General features: G+C 46.5%; 1 protein-coding gene across 1 annotated transcript; it reads right to left on the reverse strand.

The window, feature by feature from the left end:
• Positions 1 to 10,685: 10,685 nt before the first annotated feature.
• On the reverse strand, positions 10,686 to 11,438 carry LOC138646189 (olfactory receptor 10A7-like). Its single transcript, XM_069735653.1, has one exon. It carries the CDS (start codon positions 11,436 to 11,438, stop codon positions 10,686 to 10,688), a length of 753 nt encoding a protein of 250 aa, XP_069591754.1.
• Positions 11,439 to 14,788: the final 3,350 nt, after the last annotated feature.

Below are 14,788 nucleotides of genomic sequence, written 5' to 3' on the forward strand. Positions count from 1 at the left end.
ACAAAATTTATTACTTGGAAATTTGGAGACATGTTGTCAGACGTTTATAGAATAATTGAACAATTTACATTTTACTTAAAAATATACCTATAAAGAGAAAAATCAGACAAACTGAACATTTTGCAGTGGTCTCTTCATTTTTGCCACAGCTGTATATACAGATAAATGCACGCAGAGAGCAAAGATGTATATATATATATATATATATATATATATACTGTGATGCTGTGACCCCTGTTACAGCTAGGGGTCGCTGTTTGTGCTCCCCAGAATGCACACAGAGACGTATGAAGGCCATAGGTGTGCATGGCAGTCACATGTGTAGCTGTGATTGCAATGTGAGGTAGTGACTCGTGTCACAGGTAGGGGTCACTGTGTGTTCTCCCCAGGTTGTGCATGCAGATGGATGAAGGCCATAGGTGTGCATGGGAGTCACGGATTTCCGATCCGGGTTTTCCATGTGGCTGAAGGACACTGGTTTGTGTGTGTTAAAAGCCCTGCAGTAAGAGGTATGGGTGTGTCAGGTGTGTGAGGTGCACGTCAGTGTCAGCCTGGTGTGTGCTGGTATGCAGAGCACAGACCAGCAGAGCGCTGGTTGAGTGCATGGTGGCACAGGCCAGTGGAGCCAGCACCCAGTGCAGCTGAATAGCTTGGCACCCGCAGCGTGCACAGCGTTGCAAGTCGTCCATGGTACTGGTCTTGGATGTGGACAGTCCTGTGCCTAGAGGTGGATGTCCTGTGCCCGAAAGAGTCGGATGTGGACAGTCTTGTGCCCAAAGGAGACAGATGTGGACAGTCCTGTACTCATAGGTGGATGTCCTGTGCCCAAAAGAGACGGATGTGGGCAGTCCTGTGCCCGGAGGTGGATGTCCTGTGCCCAAAAGAGGACTAGCATGTGTAACGATTGTAAACAGGTGGATTTGGTGCCCGGCTGCTGTCCGGAGGATATCCTGGGCTGTATAAGGTTGTTAGGAGTCGAGTTTCCTCTGCTGCACAGGGGGAATCTCAATCCATCTCCGCTGCGGTCTCCCATTCTCCTCCAGCCGCAGTGGAGCCTGCTCAGCAGGGACATCGATCCCAGCGTCTCGCTCAGTCTGACTCTGTGAGAAGAGTTACTGCTGCTTCTCCAGCTTCTGCCTGTAAAGCCTATACTGGTCAGCAGCGAGTGGACTTCTCTGGGACTAAGTCCTTGTCTGCGCACACTGAGCATGCCCAGGGCAAGATCTCCCGTTGGAGATCGAGGGTCATGTGCTCAGACTCTGCAGCGCATTCTATTGGTCCGCTTGGCAGGTCTTGGAAGGGCAAAGTTTCTGTGGCCGCATCCTGTCCTGCAACTATATAAACTGCGCATGACCGCACGGCCATGCGCTAGTGTACAATTTAATACGTGTGTTTGTTGTGAGTGCAAGTCGTTCTTTAAATACCCCTACCCTATTGTATGATTGTTCGCGTATGGTGTATGGCTGCTATCTAGCGCCCGACTTATCACTCAACGTGTCACACACGTGTCAGCGTCTACTGCTGTGACCGCCAGTGTGGTGCCACGCGCCAGTGTGCGCTTCCTGACCCACGTCTGGGTGCTTAGTGGTGCCTGCCAGCACGGCACAGTTCGCACTTCGGTGCCTTAATTATATAATTCCTTTCACACCCAGTAGCGGTGTAGTGCCAGCAAGGGTCTAATCGGACTACAATCCCTGTTGGGGTTTAGTTCGCTGACCACTTGCTCGCGCTCTATGTGCGGTACCGCGTTCCTGTGACGCAACAGGATCGCTTTCTTCATGCTGGGTGAGGTTTAACCCACGCGTGTATACTTTTGAATACCGCCATATTGTCTGTCATTTCCTAGCAGCAGGTTTAACCTGCACGGTGGACCCCGGACTGCGAACGCATCTATATCATCTCTCTTGGTGCGTTCCGCCAGTCCTAACATTACACTAGCGCCAGGGTCTGGCTAGTGATGATAGACAAACAGCAATCTCTGCGGCATATCCAGCAGCTGGAGGGTAGGTTGACGGCTCTCGAGAGCGCGACCTCAGCTGTGGATGTTACTGCAGTAGCTGTACAGGCTGCCAGCGTGGCTGCAGCTACTATGTCCATTGCCACCCCTGTTCTGTCATTATCTCGCCTCCCGCTGCCAGAAAAATTTTCTGGTGATAGCAAGTTTTGTAGGGGATTTGTGAGTCAGTGCTCTATTCACCTCGAGCTCCTGGCTACACGTTTTCCCACAGAGCGCGCTAAGGTAGGATTTATTCTGTCTCTATAGTCGGACAGGGCGTTGGAATGGGCTATGCCGCTGTGGGAGCGTGGCGATCATGTGGTGCAGAGTGCTCCGCTGTTTCTGAGTGCTCTGAAACAGGTCTTTTTAGGACCTCAAGTCACCCATGATACTGCGCTCCAATTGCTGGCATTAACTCAGGGTGAGTCCTTGGTCAGTCATTTTGCCGTCCAATTCCGCACCTCAGCATCTGAGCTGGATTGGTCGGATAAAGCTCTTATCCCCATATTTTGGAGGGGCTTGGCTGACCACGTAAAGGACGCTCTGGCCACTAGGGAGATTCCTGCCACACTGGAGGAGTTAATAACTGTCTCCACTCGAATTGACCTCCGTTTTAACGAGCGGAGGTTAGAGCGAGCCCAGTGTAGGCAGAGGTTTCGGCTGGCTCCTACTTTCGCCAAACCTCTGGAATTTCCGGACCTGGTTCCTGAGTCGCATGAGGCCAGGGAAGTGTCACAAGCAGGATCTAAGTCCCGGACCGCTTGTGCACTCAGGGTCTGTCATGTTTGCCAGCAGTCAGGACATCTAGCCACCAGATGTCCTCAGCGGTCGAGGAAACGTCAGCGTCTAGTGGTAGTAGGTGGAGGTACACTAGACACGGCGACGTTTGCCTCTAAGTTGTCCTTTAAGGGGACAATTACTATTGGCTCATTCTCCCACTCGGTAGAGCTCTGCGTGGATTCTGGGGCGGAGGGCAATTTTATGTCTTCTGCCTTTGCCCAATGTCACGCAATACCCCTGGTTATGCTTGCTCAACCAGTAACGGTGCGAGTGGTGAATGGGTCGGCACTGCCCTCACAGATAACACACCAGACCATCCCTTTTACTCTGTCCATGTCGCCATCTCATCAGGAGATAATTTCTCTGCTCGTCATTCCGGAAGGAATTGATGAGGTCCTGTTGGGAATACCTTGGCTACGGTACCACTCTCCTCATATCGAGTGGTCCTCAGGCAGAATTCTGGGTTGGGGTGAATCTTGTGGGGGTAGGTGTCAGAGGGAGTGCGTTCAGGTTGCTACTACTGAGGTACCCGCAGATCTATCCTCTCTCCCCAAGCAGTATTGGTCTTATGCAGACGTGTTCTCCAAAAAGGCGGCGGAGGTCCTTCCGCCTCATCGCCCCTATGACTGTCCTATTGATCTCTTGCCTGGTGCTGAGCCTCCCCGGGGTCGAGTTTATCCGCTATCTCTCCCGGAGACGGAGGCAATGTCACAGTACATCCAGGAAAATCTGGCAAGAGGATTCATTAGGAAGTCAGTGTCACCTGCTGGGGCAGGGTTCTTCTTCGTGCAGAAGAAGAATGGGGAATTGCGCCCATGCATAGACTACAGGGGTCTTAACGCCATCACCGTTAAGAATAAGTATCCTTTGCCCTTGATATCTGAGTTATTCGATAGACTTCGGGGAGCAAGGGTATTTACTAAATTAGATTTGCGGGGTGCTTACAACCTGATTCGCATCCGTGAGGGGGACGAATGGAAGACGGCCTTTAACACCAGGGATGGGCACTATGAATATCTGGTGATGCCCTTCGGGCTCTGTAATGCCCCAGCCGTCTTCCAAGACTTTGTGAACGATATCTTCCGGGATATGCTTTCCACCTCGGTCGTAGTCTATCTGGATGATATTCTTATCTACTCTCCAGATATTGACTCCCACCGGAGAGATGTTTGCAAAGTCTTCGACCTCCTACGGGCAAACTTCCTCTATGCCAAATTGGAGAAGTGTATGTTTGAGCAGGAGTCTTTACCTTTCCTGGGCTACATCATCTCGGCCCAGGGATTGGCTATGGATCCTGCCAAACTACAGGCAGTGATGGACTGGCAGGAACCCCATTCTCTGAAAGCGGTGCAGCGCTTTATGGGGTTCATAAATTACTATCGTCAGTTCATCCCCCACTTCTCAACCCTGGTAGCTCCCTTGGTATCCCTCACCAAGAAGGGAGCGAATCCTAAATCGTGGTCCGAAGAGGTCTCCAAGGCCTTCACTTCTATTAAGTCCCACTTTGCTAGCGCTCCCATCTTACATCGTCCCGATGTGGATAAACCATTCCTAATGGAGGTGGATGCCTCTTCCGTTGGTGCAGGAGCAGTCCTCTATCAAAAGGATGCTCAAGGTCGGAAGCATCCATGCTTCTTCTTCTCAAAAACCTTCTCACCAGCGGAGAGAAATTACTCCATCGGGGATAGGGAGTAGCTGGCAATGAAGTTGGCCTTTTCGGAATGGAGACATCTCTTGGAGGGTGCTCGGTTCCCATTCCAAGTCTTCACGGACCACAAGAATTTGGTCTATTTACAGACAGCCCAGCGGCTGAATTCTCGTCAGGCCAGATGGTCCTTGTTTTTCTCCCGGTTCCACTTCACTCTACATTATTTCGCCGGGGAGAAGAACATTCATGCTGACGCTCTCTCTCGCTCCCTGGTGTCAACTGTGGAGGAGGAGGACGAGCCTCGGCTCATTGTCCCTTCAGAGAGTCTGAGAACCGTAGCTCCGGTTTCACTTGAGTCTGTGCCTCCGGGCAAGACTTTTGTCCCCATCAATTTGCGTCCGGAGGTTCTCTCGTGGGCTCATTCGTCCAGAGTGGGTGGACACTTTGGGGCAAAGAGGACATCTGAGTTGTTGGCGAGAATGTATTGGTGGCCACATATGGTTCGTGACGTTGGAGACTACGTTCGGGCATGCGTCTCTTGTGCCAAAAATAAGTCTCTCCGTCAACGGCCAGCTGGGTTGTTATACCCTCTGCCGGTGGCAGACAGGCCCTGGGAGATGGTCGGGATGGACTTTGTGGTGGGTTTGCCCAAGTCACGTGGCTGTACTGTCATTTGGGTTATCACCGACCATTTTTCTAAAATGGTGCATTTGGTGCCGCTTCCCCGGCTACCTTCTGCACGGGCCTTGGCAGCATTGTTTGTTAAACACATCTTCCATCTTCACGGTATGCCAGACAAAATTGTCAGTGACCGGGGTCCCCAGTTTGCGTCTCGGTTCTGGAGAGAGCTTTGTCGCCTTCTCAGTATCGAGTTGAATCTCTCTTCGGCATATCATCCCAAGACGAATGGGTTGGTGGAGAGAGCCAACCAGACCTTGGTCACATATCTGCGACATTTTGTCTCTGCTAAACAAGATGACTGGGCATCTTTGCTACCGTGGGCGGAGTTTGCTCTTAACAATGCTGTAGCTGACTCCATTGGACAGACCCCATTCCTCCTTAACTATGGTCAGCATCCGCGGGTACCTGTGCCCATGCCCGTGTCTTCCGCCGATTCCAGGGTGGCAGACTGGGCTGTAGAGGCACGGGACATTTGGGATCGCACTCAGGATGCCATTCGGGCTTCCAAGGAGAGAATGAGGTCCTCCGCCGATGTTCATCGGCGCCCCGCTCCGACCTTTGCTCCTGGCGACTTGGTGTGGCTCTCCGCCCGTAACATCAGGCTGCGAGTTGAGTCCACTAAGTTTGCGCCTCGCTACTTGGGTCCCTTCAAGGTTCTCGAACAGGTTAATCCTGTGGTCTACCGCCTGGCTCTTCCTCCACGCTTGGGTATCACCGACACCTTTCATGTGTCCCTCTTGAAACCCGTATACATGTCCCGGTTTTCCGAGTCATCTGCCGGGACATCGGGTTCGTCTACGGACGATTACGAGGTGAACGCTATTTTGGGGTGTAAGGTGGTACGCGGCAAAAAGTTCTATCTGGTGGATTGGAAGGGTTATGGTCCAGAGAACAGGTCATGGGAGCCTGCTGAAAACATTCGGGCCCCACAGCTCATTGCTGCCTTCGAGCGTAGCGAGGCCCAAGGAGGGGGGGGCCATGTTAGGAGTCAAGTTTCCTCTGCTGCACAGGAGGAATCTCGATCCGTCTCCGCTGCGGTCTCCCATTCTCCTCCAGCCGCAGTGGAGCCTGCTCAGCAGGGACGTCGATCCCAGCGTCTCGCTCAGTCTGACTCTGTGAGAAGAGTTACTGCTGCTTCTCCAGCTTCTGCCTGTAAAGCCTATACTGGTCAGCAGCGAGTGGACTTCTCTGGGACTAAGTCCTTGTCTGCGCACACTGAGCATGCCCAGGGCAAGATCTCCCGTTGGAGATCGAGGGTCATGTGCTCAGACTCTGCAGCGCATTCTATTGGTCCGCTTGGCAGGTCTTGGAAGGGCAAAGTTTCTGTGGCCGCTTCCTGTCCTGCAACTGTATAAACTGCGCATGACCGCACGGCCATGCGCTAGTGTACAATTTAATACGTGTGTTTGTTGTGAGTGCAAGTCGTTCTTTAAATACCCCTACCCTATTGTATGATTGTTCGCGTATGGAGTATGGCTGCTATCTAGCGCCCGACTTATCACTCAACGTGTCACACACGTGTCAGCGTCTACTGCTGTGACCGCCAGTGCGGTGCCACGCGCCAGTGTGCGCTTCCTGACCCACGTCTGGGTGCTTAGTGGTGCCTGCCAGCACGGCACAGTTCGCACTTCGATGCCTTAATTATATAATTCCTTTCACACCCAGTAGCGGTGTAGTGCCAGCAAGGGTCTAATCGGACTACAATCCCTGTTGGGGTTTAGTTCGCTGACCACTTGCTCGCGCTCTATGTGCGGTACCGCGGTCCTGTGACGCAACAGGATCACTTTCTTCACGCTGGGTGAGGTTTAACCCACGCGTGTATACTTTTGAATACCGCTATATTGTCTGTCATTTCCTAGCAGCAGGTTTCACCTGCACGGTGGACCCCGGACTGCGAACGCATCTATATGATCTCTCTTGGTGCATTCCGCCAGTCCTAACAAAGGTTTTGTGAGTAAAGAGACTGTGATATAGTGATGCAGTACACCTACGGGAACTAGTTGGATTGGGCTGGCGCGTGTAGTGTCTGCAACATATGAGGCTGTGTGTATGGAGACTGTAATATGACGTGCGGTCACCCTGGGAAACTGGACAAGGAAAGTCTGGCCTGTTTAGGGACTGCAATCTAAAGCCTTGCGATATGTATTGCTATGAACTGGTGTGAACTTTAATGCTGTGAGAAAACACATTAAAGAGACTTTTGTGTTGGAACTTTGTGGGTCACTGCCACTTCACTGTGTATGATGCTACTGCAGCCTTACAATATAGACATACAGTATGTGCATACACAAAGCACTGTCATACAGACCTATGCATGCAGCAAGCACATACATACAGGCACATATATACCACTAGGAGCTCTTACATTATGATGTTTTCACTAATATATTCAGAAGACACGGGGGTCATCGTGTATTCTAGAGCAGGGATTCTCTTCTGAACGCCCAATCTTCTTTTACCATGGGCATAGTTCTACTCAGACAGCACAGGGTGATGGTAATTCATTGTGGCAATACTTTATTAAACCACAAGACAGACAATAGCACATAAAACAGTCCCATCAAAATACCCAAAATGGTGGAAAATCACAAAGTCTCACCCTTTTGCTGACTTGCCAGAATTAAAGCATTTGCAACTTCCAGACTTCCAGGGCCAACTATTCCCACGAGTGACAGGCACAGAAAAAAGGTAACGACAAGCTTAGGAAGCTGACAGTCCATTAAGGTACAAGGCCAGGTGAATGGAGGGTCACAACCTGGCTTCTCTGAACATCTCAATGGAGCCAGGTGACTGGTGGGTCCCATTCCTGGCTTTCACAAACGTATCTATGGGTTCACTGACCCGCAGAAATGGAACTGAGCGGCACTCGATGTGTTAATCTTCACAGGCAGTAACAGTATAGGAGAAGTCTCGGCATAAACTTCAAGCCACCAGTCTATGTGTTTGCAGATGCCGGGTGGTGCTTAGCATATAAAGCAGACAGACTTTCCAACTTGTTAAATAACAAAAGATGCAGCACTCACCAGATTCTTGCTGGACCCGTGGAAGCGCATTTTGCGTGAAACGGCCGTAGTCCTTCTCCTCTCCCCCGCACCTAATCCTCTTTCCTGCCGCCTCTCCGCATAATGTCTCACATCGCTTTAAGTGAATAAAGGACACTATCTTCAGCAAGAATCTGGTGAGTGCTGCATCTTTTGTTATTTAACAAGTTGGAAAGTATCTATGGGTTCAGTGATGGTCAATGGAGCAGATCTGCAGATCTGTATTCTTTTATGCTAGGCTGTGGTCATCTATGCTATGTCAAATCTGTGTCCCTTGTGATGGAGCTATGATGTCCTGGCTGCTGTCTTGTAGAGTGTTCCTGGCTGTGATTTAGTAGAAAAAAGTCTCTGAATGTCCAGATATCTTGGATGACCTGTTTCAGAGGCATATCCCACTTATATAATTCACAACTATTGTCCTTCAAGCTGTTATTCAGAGGTCAAGAGGAAGGTGTGATGGGAATAACTTGCATTGTTTGAGTATTTAATAAATTTGCATTGTTTGTCATTCTCTGTTGTGCAGGTCAACAAACTAGGTGGCCTGGACAATGTGTAATAAACATATTAACAAATGTCTACTGTTCAATTACCCTGTGTCTCTGTCATGTAGGATAACAACTCAATGTATTACAATAAACGTCAACTTAAAAGTCAATATTGAAGGTTGATACAAACAATAGTCTGTTTTCTTGACTAACTAAAGAAAACACATAAATTCAAAAGTCAACTTAAAGATAACAGTCTATGCCTCCTGAATTACTGAAAGTAGATGTCTGGATAAATAACATTATCTATATATATAATTGTCTAAGGGTTTTTCCGTCTGTCTGTCTGTCTGTCCTGGAAATCCCGCCTCTCTGATTGGTCGAGGCCGCCAGGCCTCGAACAGTCAGCGACGGGCACAGCATCGGCATAGAAATCCCGCGTCTCTGATTGGTCGAGGCCGCCAGGCCTCGACCAATCAGCGACAAGCACAGCGACGATGATGTCATAAAGGACGTAGACATCCCGCGTCTGATTGGTCGAGGCCGCCAGGCCTCGACCAATCAGCAACGGGCACAGTATCGACGTAGATGTCATAATGGTTGCCATGGCGACAATGATGTCATAAAGGTTGCCTCGACCAATCAGCGACGGGCACAGTCTGTCGCGAATTCTGGAATCATCATTGTCCATATACTACGGGGACATGCATATTCTAGAATACCCGATGCGTTAGAATCGGGCCACAATCTAGTAACATTATAATTAACAGTTAACATGCTGTGTCGTCACATATATACCACCAAGAGTCCACATCTTCTGATAAGTGATGCCTAATAAACAGGCAAGCAATCCCCGCATGTGTTGTGGCTGTCTAACAGCCATGAATCATGCAACTGCAGGGACTCAAAAATATTACTCGAGCATGCCCGAGAAACCAACAGGAGCACCAAGAGCTAATCCTGTAGAACAAAAGAGTTGATCTAATGAGTTAACACACCTTCGCAACATATGACATACTTGTACTGACTTTAATGCGGGCTCACACGCTGAGCCTGCATCTTTCCCTGCAGATGGCAGTTGAATTATTAACCATTATATTCTTCTAATCGCTGTGGAATGACCTCAATCTATAATAGTGGCATTTAATATGTGCCGGCAGGGGGATGCGCCTGTGACGTGATTGTGTGGTGCCCATGCATTGCCAAAACATGCTGGGTTTGCTGATGTCCCAAGTGCTTGTCATGGTGGTTCGCCAGTGAAACTCAGTGTAAACCTGATGCACTGCTATGTATAGCACAAGCGATTGGATGATTGCAGGGTCAAGTCCCCTATGGGGTCTAACAAATACAGTAAAAAGTGAAAAAAAAAGTTTTTCAAAATAGGTATAGTTGCATTTGTAAAAGTCCAATCTATCAAAATATAAAATAAATTAATCCAATCAGTAAATGACGTAATGAGACAAAAAAATCAAAACGCCAGAATTACGTTTTTTCTGCTGCACCATTGCACTAAAATGTAATAAGAGGAGATCAAAACATCGTACCTACCCCAAAATTGTATCAGTAAATACATAAGCACATTGCATAAAACTAAGTTCTCACACAGTCTCACTTTCTGAAAATTTAAAATCTTACTGGAGTCAGAAAATCGAGACAATTTTTTTTTTATTCTTTACAAATTTACAATTTTTTTTTCAGCACTTAAATAAAAACAATAGGCATGTTTGGTATCTGCATATTGGTTCTGACGTGGAGAAACATATTTCCAGGTCAGTTTTACTGTATAGTGAACATGATAAATAACTTTTTCCTCCCCAATTTTTTTTTGTTGTAAAATTGCTCTTTTTTTGCAATTTCGATGCATTTGGAATTTTTTCCCGTTTATCATTGCATCACATAATAAAATGAACGGTGTCATTCAAAAGTACAACTTGTCTTGCGAACAGCAAGCCCTCAAATGGTTACGTGCATGGAAGAATAAAAACAGTTATGGTTCTTGGAAGATGATGAGATAAGAAAGAAAAGGAAAAAAAAATTGGAAAATCACTGATATCTTATTTAATCCTCAATAACCTCTGAAGAGCCTTCAGGATTTCACTGCTACGTAGACTGTATATGAGCGGGTTGACCATGGGCACCACCGTAGTGTAAAACGCTGATAAAATCTGATTGATGGTAACTCTGTCATCTGAGAATGGCATCATGTACTCCATTGTACCTGCCGAGTAGTAAGTTATCATGACAATGAGGTGGGACAAGCAGGCGGAGAAGGTTTTTCTTCTTCCTTCCTTTGACTTAATGCGTAAAATCACACGGATTATTCTTACATAGGACAAAACGTTGCAGAAAAGAGGGAAAAATCCAAACAACACAAGCTCAACATAGAATAGGTTATAAAAGTCACCGGAGCCACCATCGGATGCATTAAATACGTCTACGGGGTCACAGAAGATGTTTTGAATAGTAACAACCTTATCAAAGGGCATTTTATTTAGAAAACTTACAAATAGTGAAGAATTTACAAAGGCTGAGATCCAGATACCAACAACAATCAGGACACAGGTTTTCTTGTTTAAGATCCGGTGGTAGGACAGAGGATGACAAATCACAACGTATCGGTCAAATCCCATGGCAAAGAACAGTATGTCCTCCACACCGGCTCCTGTAAAGAAAAAGAACATCTGGGTGAAGCACTGGGTGAAGGATATCAGGCCATTCCCAGATAATAATATGTGGAGAAGCTTCGGGATGATGACTGTGGTGTAGCAGATGTCTATGACGGATAAGTTACAGAAGAATAGATACATGGGGGAGTGTAGATGGACGTCCAGACATATCAACACAATAACCACTGAATTCAAAGTGATTGCAATCAAATAAATGGCTGAAAAAATCCCGGCAATCAGCGGCTTATTAATGGTATTTGATGAGAAAGGCAGAATATGAAATGTTGTATATGTGTTGTTGTCCATGAGATGTTCGCAGAACTCTACAAAGAAAAAAATGTCAGAATTTAACAATAACACCAAAAAAGAACATTACAAAAATCCAAAATATTGAAAAAAATGATCAGATTTACTCACTAGATTCCAGAGGTTGGCTTATCAGTCAGATGTTTGAAGTTCTGATTCTGAGTGACTTCATTTCCCTTTGTTACAATGGTGGGATTCCAGTCCTGCCAGACATCGACTGATCCGACTTTGGAGACTTTTTCTAGCAGATCACACGTAAGATCCCCGATTACATCTAAGACAATATGAAGACAGTAAGATGGATCGCAGCGCTCTGTGGCACACACCTGTTTGTGTGCTGGGAATGAGATCTTTATACTCGGCTTATATAATATATGATTCTAAAGCACAGGGAGAAAATTAAATAGAGAAATATGCAACATTATCCCACAAGGAAAATTTCCCTGTGGTTGTGATTATAATAATAACTTCAAACCAATAAATGAATTAGGTTTACTTTTAGTTTGTTCAACCTTAAACAACCTGAACTAAACTTTTATAATAGCAGTCTAAGGGCTGAGTTCTTTGAGTATTTTTCAAGGTGCCATGTTGGTGTTGGGGATGGGGAGATGTTCATTGAGAAGGAGGTGGTCGATATGCACCAATTGGTGCTGGAGTCATTACTATACCTGGTGCCCAACCAAGATGGTGCCAGTAGGATTTTTACAGTGGTACATAGTCATCACTGCCATGCAAAACATTCACCCAGCGGGCCATGAAACATATGTTCTGACCCTGGCCATGATTGTTACTCAACTTATCAATGGTGAAGTGCAGATTGTCGCACAACAACAATTCCAAGGAGTGACTCACAGGCTCTTTCTTCAAGAAATACAGTTAAGTATCCTCCAATTTCAGGCCTGGAAAATGGGTTAGAGGGCCCAAAAGTAGTGAAATCACATTGTTCCTCTAACTTTCTTTCACTGCATTGCCTAGTTGAGTTGGTAGGGCGACATCCAGGAGGAAATTTGCTGCTCGACACAGAGCCCCGTCCTCTCTACTATATGGCTCCTCTCACTCTTGGTTATCATCAATTGTGGGACAACAATGGCAGAGCTTTAGCTTAGACACACATGACCGGGAATGGTCTTCCAACAATCTTGAAGGAGTTCCCAGAGATGCTTAGCACTTGTTGGCCCTTTTGCCTTCACTCTGCGTTCCAGCTCACCCAAAACCATCTCGATTGGGTTCAGGTCTGGTGAATGTGGAGGCCAGGACATCTGGTGTAGCACCCCATCACTCTCCTTCTTGGTCAAATAGCCCTTACACAGCCTGGAGGTGTGTTTGGGGTCATTGTCCTGTGGAAAAATAAATCATGGTCCAACTAAATGCAAACCAGATGGAATAGCATGCCGCTGCAAGATGCTGTGGTAGCCATGCTGGTTCAGTATGCCTTCAATTTTGAATAAATCCCCAACAGTGTCACCAGCAAAGCACCCCCACACCACCACACCTCCTCCTCCATGCTTCACGGTGGGAGCCAGGCATGTAGAGTCCATCCGTTCACCTTTTCTGCGTCGCACAAAGACACGGTGGTTGGAACCAAAGATCTCAAATTTGGACTCATCAGACCAAAGTACAGATTTCCACTGCTCTATTGTCCATTCCTTGTGTTCTTTAGCCCAAACAAGTCTCTTTTGTTGCCTGTCCTTAGCAGTGGTTTCCTAGCAGCTATTTTACCATGAAGGCCTGCTGCACAAAGTCTCCTCTTAACAGTTGTTGTTGAGATGTGTCTGCTGCTAGAACTCTGTGTGGCATTGACCTGGTCTCTAATCTGAGCTGCTGTTAACCTGCGATTTCTGAGGTTGGTGACTCGGATAAACTTATCCTCAGAAGCAGAGGTGACTCTTGGTCTTCCTTTCCTGGGGCGGTCCTCATGTGAGCCAGTTTCTTTGTAGTGCTTGATGGTTTTTCCACTGCACTTGGGGACACTTTCAAAGTTTTCCAAATTTTTCGGACTGACTGACCTTCATTTCTTAAAGTAATGATGGCCACTCGTTTTTCTTTACTTTGCTGCTTTTTTCTTGCCAAAATACAAATTCTAACAGTCTATTCAGTAGGACTATCAGCTGTGTATCCACCAGACTTCTGCACAACACAACTGATGGTCCCAACCCCATTCCCGGTGACTACCTCTTAAAGCTCATCAAGAGAATGCCAAGAGTGTGCAAAGCAGTCATCAAAGCAAAAGGTGGCTACTTTGAAGAACCTAGAGTATAAGACATAATTTCAGTTGTTTCACACTTTTTTTTAAGTATAAAATTCCACGTGTTAACTCATAGTTTTGATGCCTTCAGTGTAAATGTACAATTTTCATAGTCATGAAAATACAGAAAAATCTTTAAATGAGAAGGTGTGTCCAAACTTTTGGTCTGTAATGTGCATACTGTATATATATATATATATATATATATATATGTATATATATATATATATATATATATATATCAATGCAATATGGTAGCTACCAAAAGTTTATAACCTGTTTGCAGTCCTTTAGATGCTTCACAGAGTGGTTTAAGCAACAAACAACTCACCTGAATTTTTCAGCTGTTTCCCCCTTCTTCAAGCTTGTCCAGGTTTGTGTAATATCTCTAATTGAGGACTGGGTTTGATACATTCCGGCTGACTTCATTTCCCACTTTTGGCATTAGTTAGTTAGGAATATTTTTACACCAGTAGATTCTAGAGGCTCCCACATTCCTAATGCCAGGTGACGTGGTACAGGTGATTTTTTTTCTTTTACATTGTGCTCTCCATTGCCACTCTTTATTCTTCCAGATGGTTTTACTATTGTAAAAACAATTGTATTGTCTGTGTGGTGTTTTAAATGATATTAACCTTTTCTTTTTGATTTGCTATATTATTTATATAATATTCCCCATTTCACTAAATGGAGAGATAAAAAAAAGTTCTAGTTAAAGGGAACCTGTCACCTGAATTTGGCGGGACCAGTTTTGGGTCATATGGGCAGAGTTTTCAGGTGTTTGATTCACCCTTTCCTTACCCGCTGGCTGCATGCTGGCCGAAATATTGGATTGAAGTTAATTCTCTGTCCTCCATAGTACACGCCTGCGCAAGGTAATCTTGCTTTGCGCAGGCGTGTACTACGGAGAACAGAGAATGAACTTCAATCCAATATTTCG

This window comes from Ranitomeya imitator, chromosome 7 (assembly GCF_032444005.1).
Source record: "Ranitomeya imitator isolate aRanImi1 chromosome 7, aRanImi1.pri, whole genome shotgun sequence".
NCBI classification, from domain to species: Eukaryota; Metazoa; Chordata; class Amphibia; order Anura; family Dendrobatidae; genus Ranitomeya; species Ranitomeya imitator.

Bases quoted from the DNA above. Each gene is read 5' to 3' on its own strand.
- LOC138646189 (XM_069735653.1), bottom strand. From the start codon at position 11,438: ATGTATCTATTCTTCTGTAACTTATCCGTCATAGACATCTGCTACACC.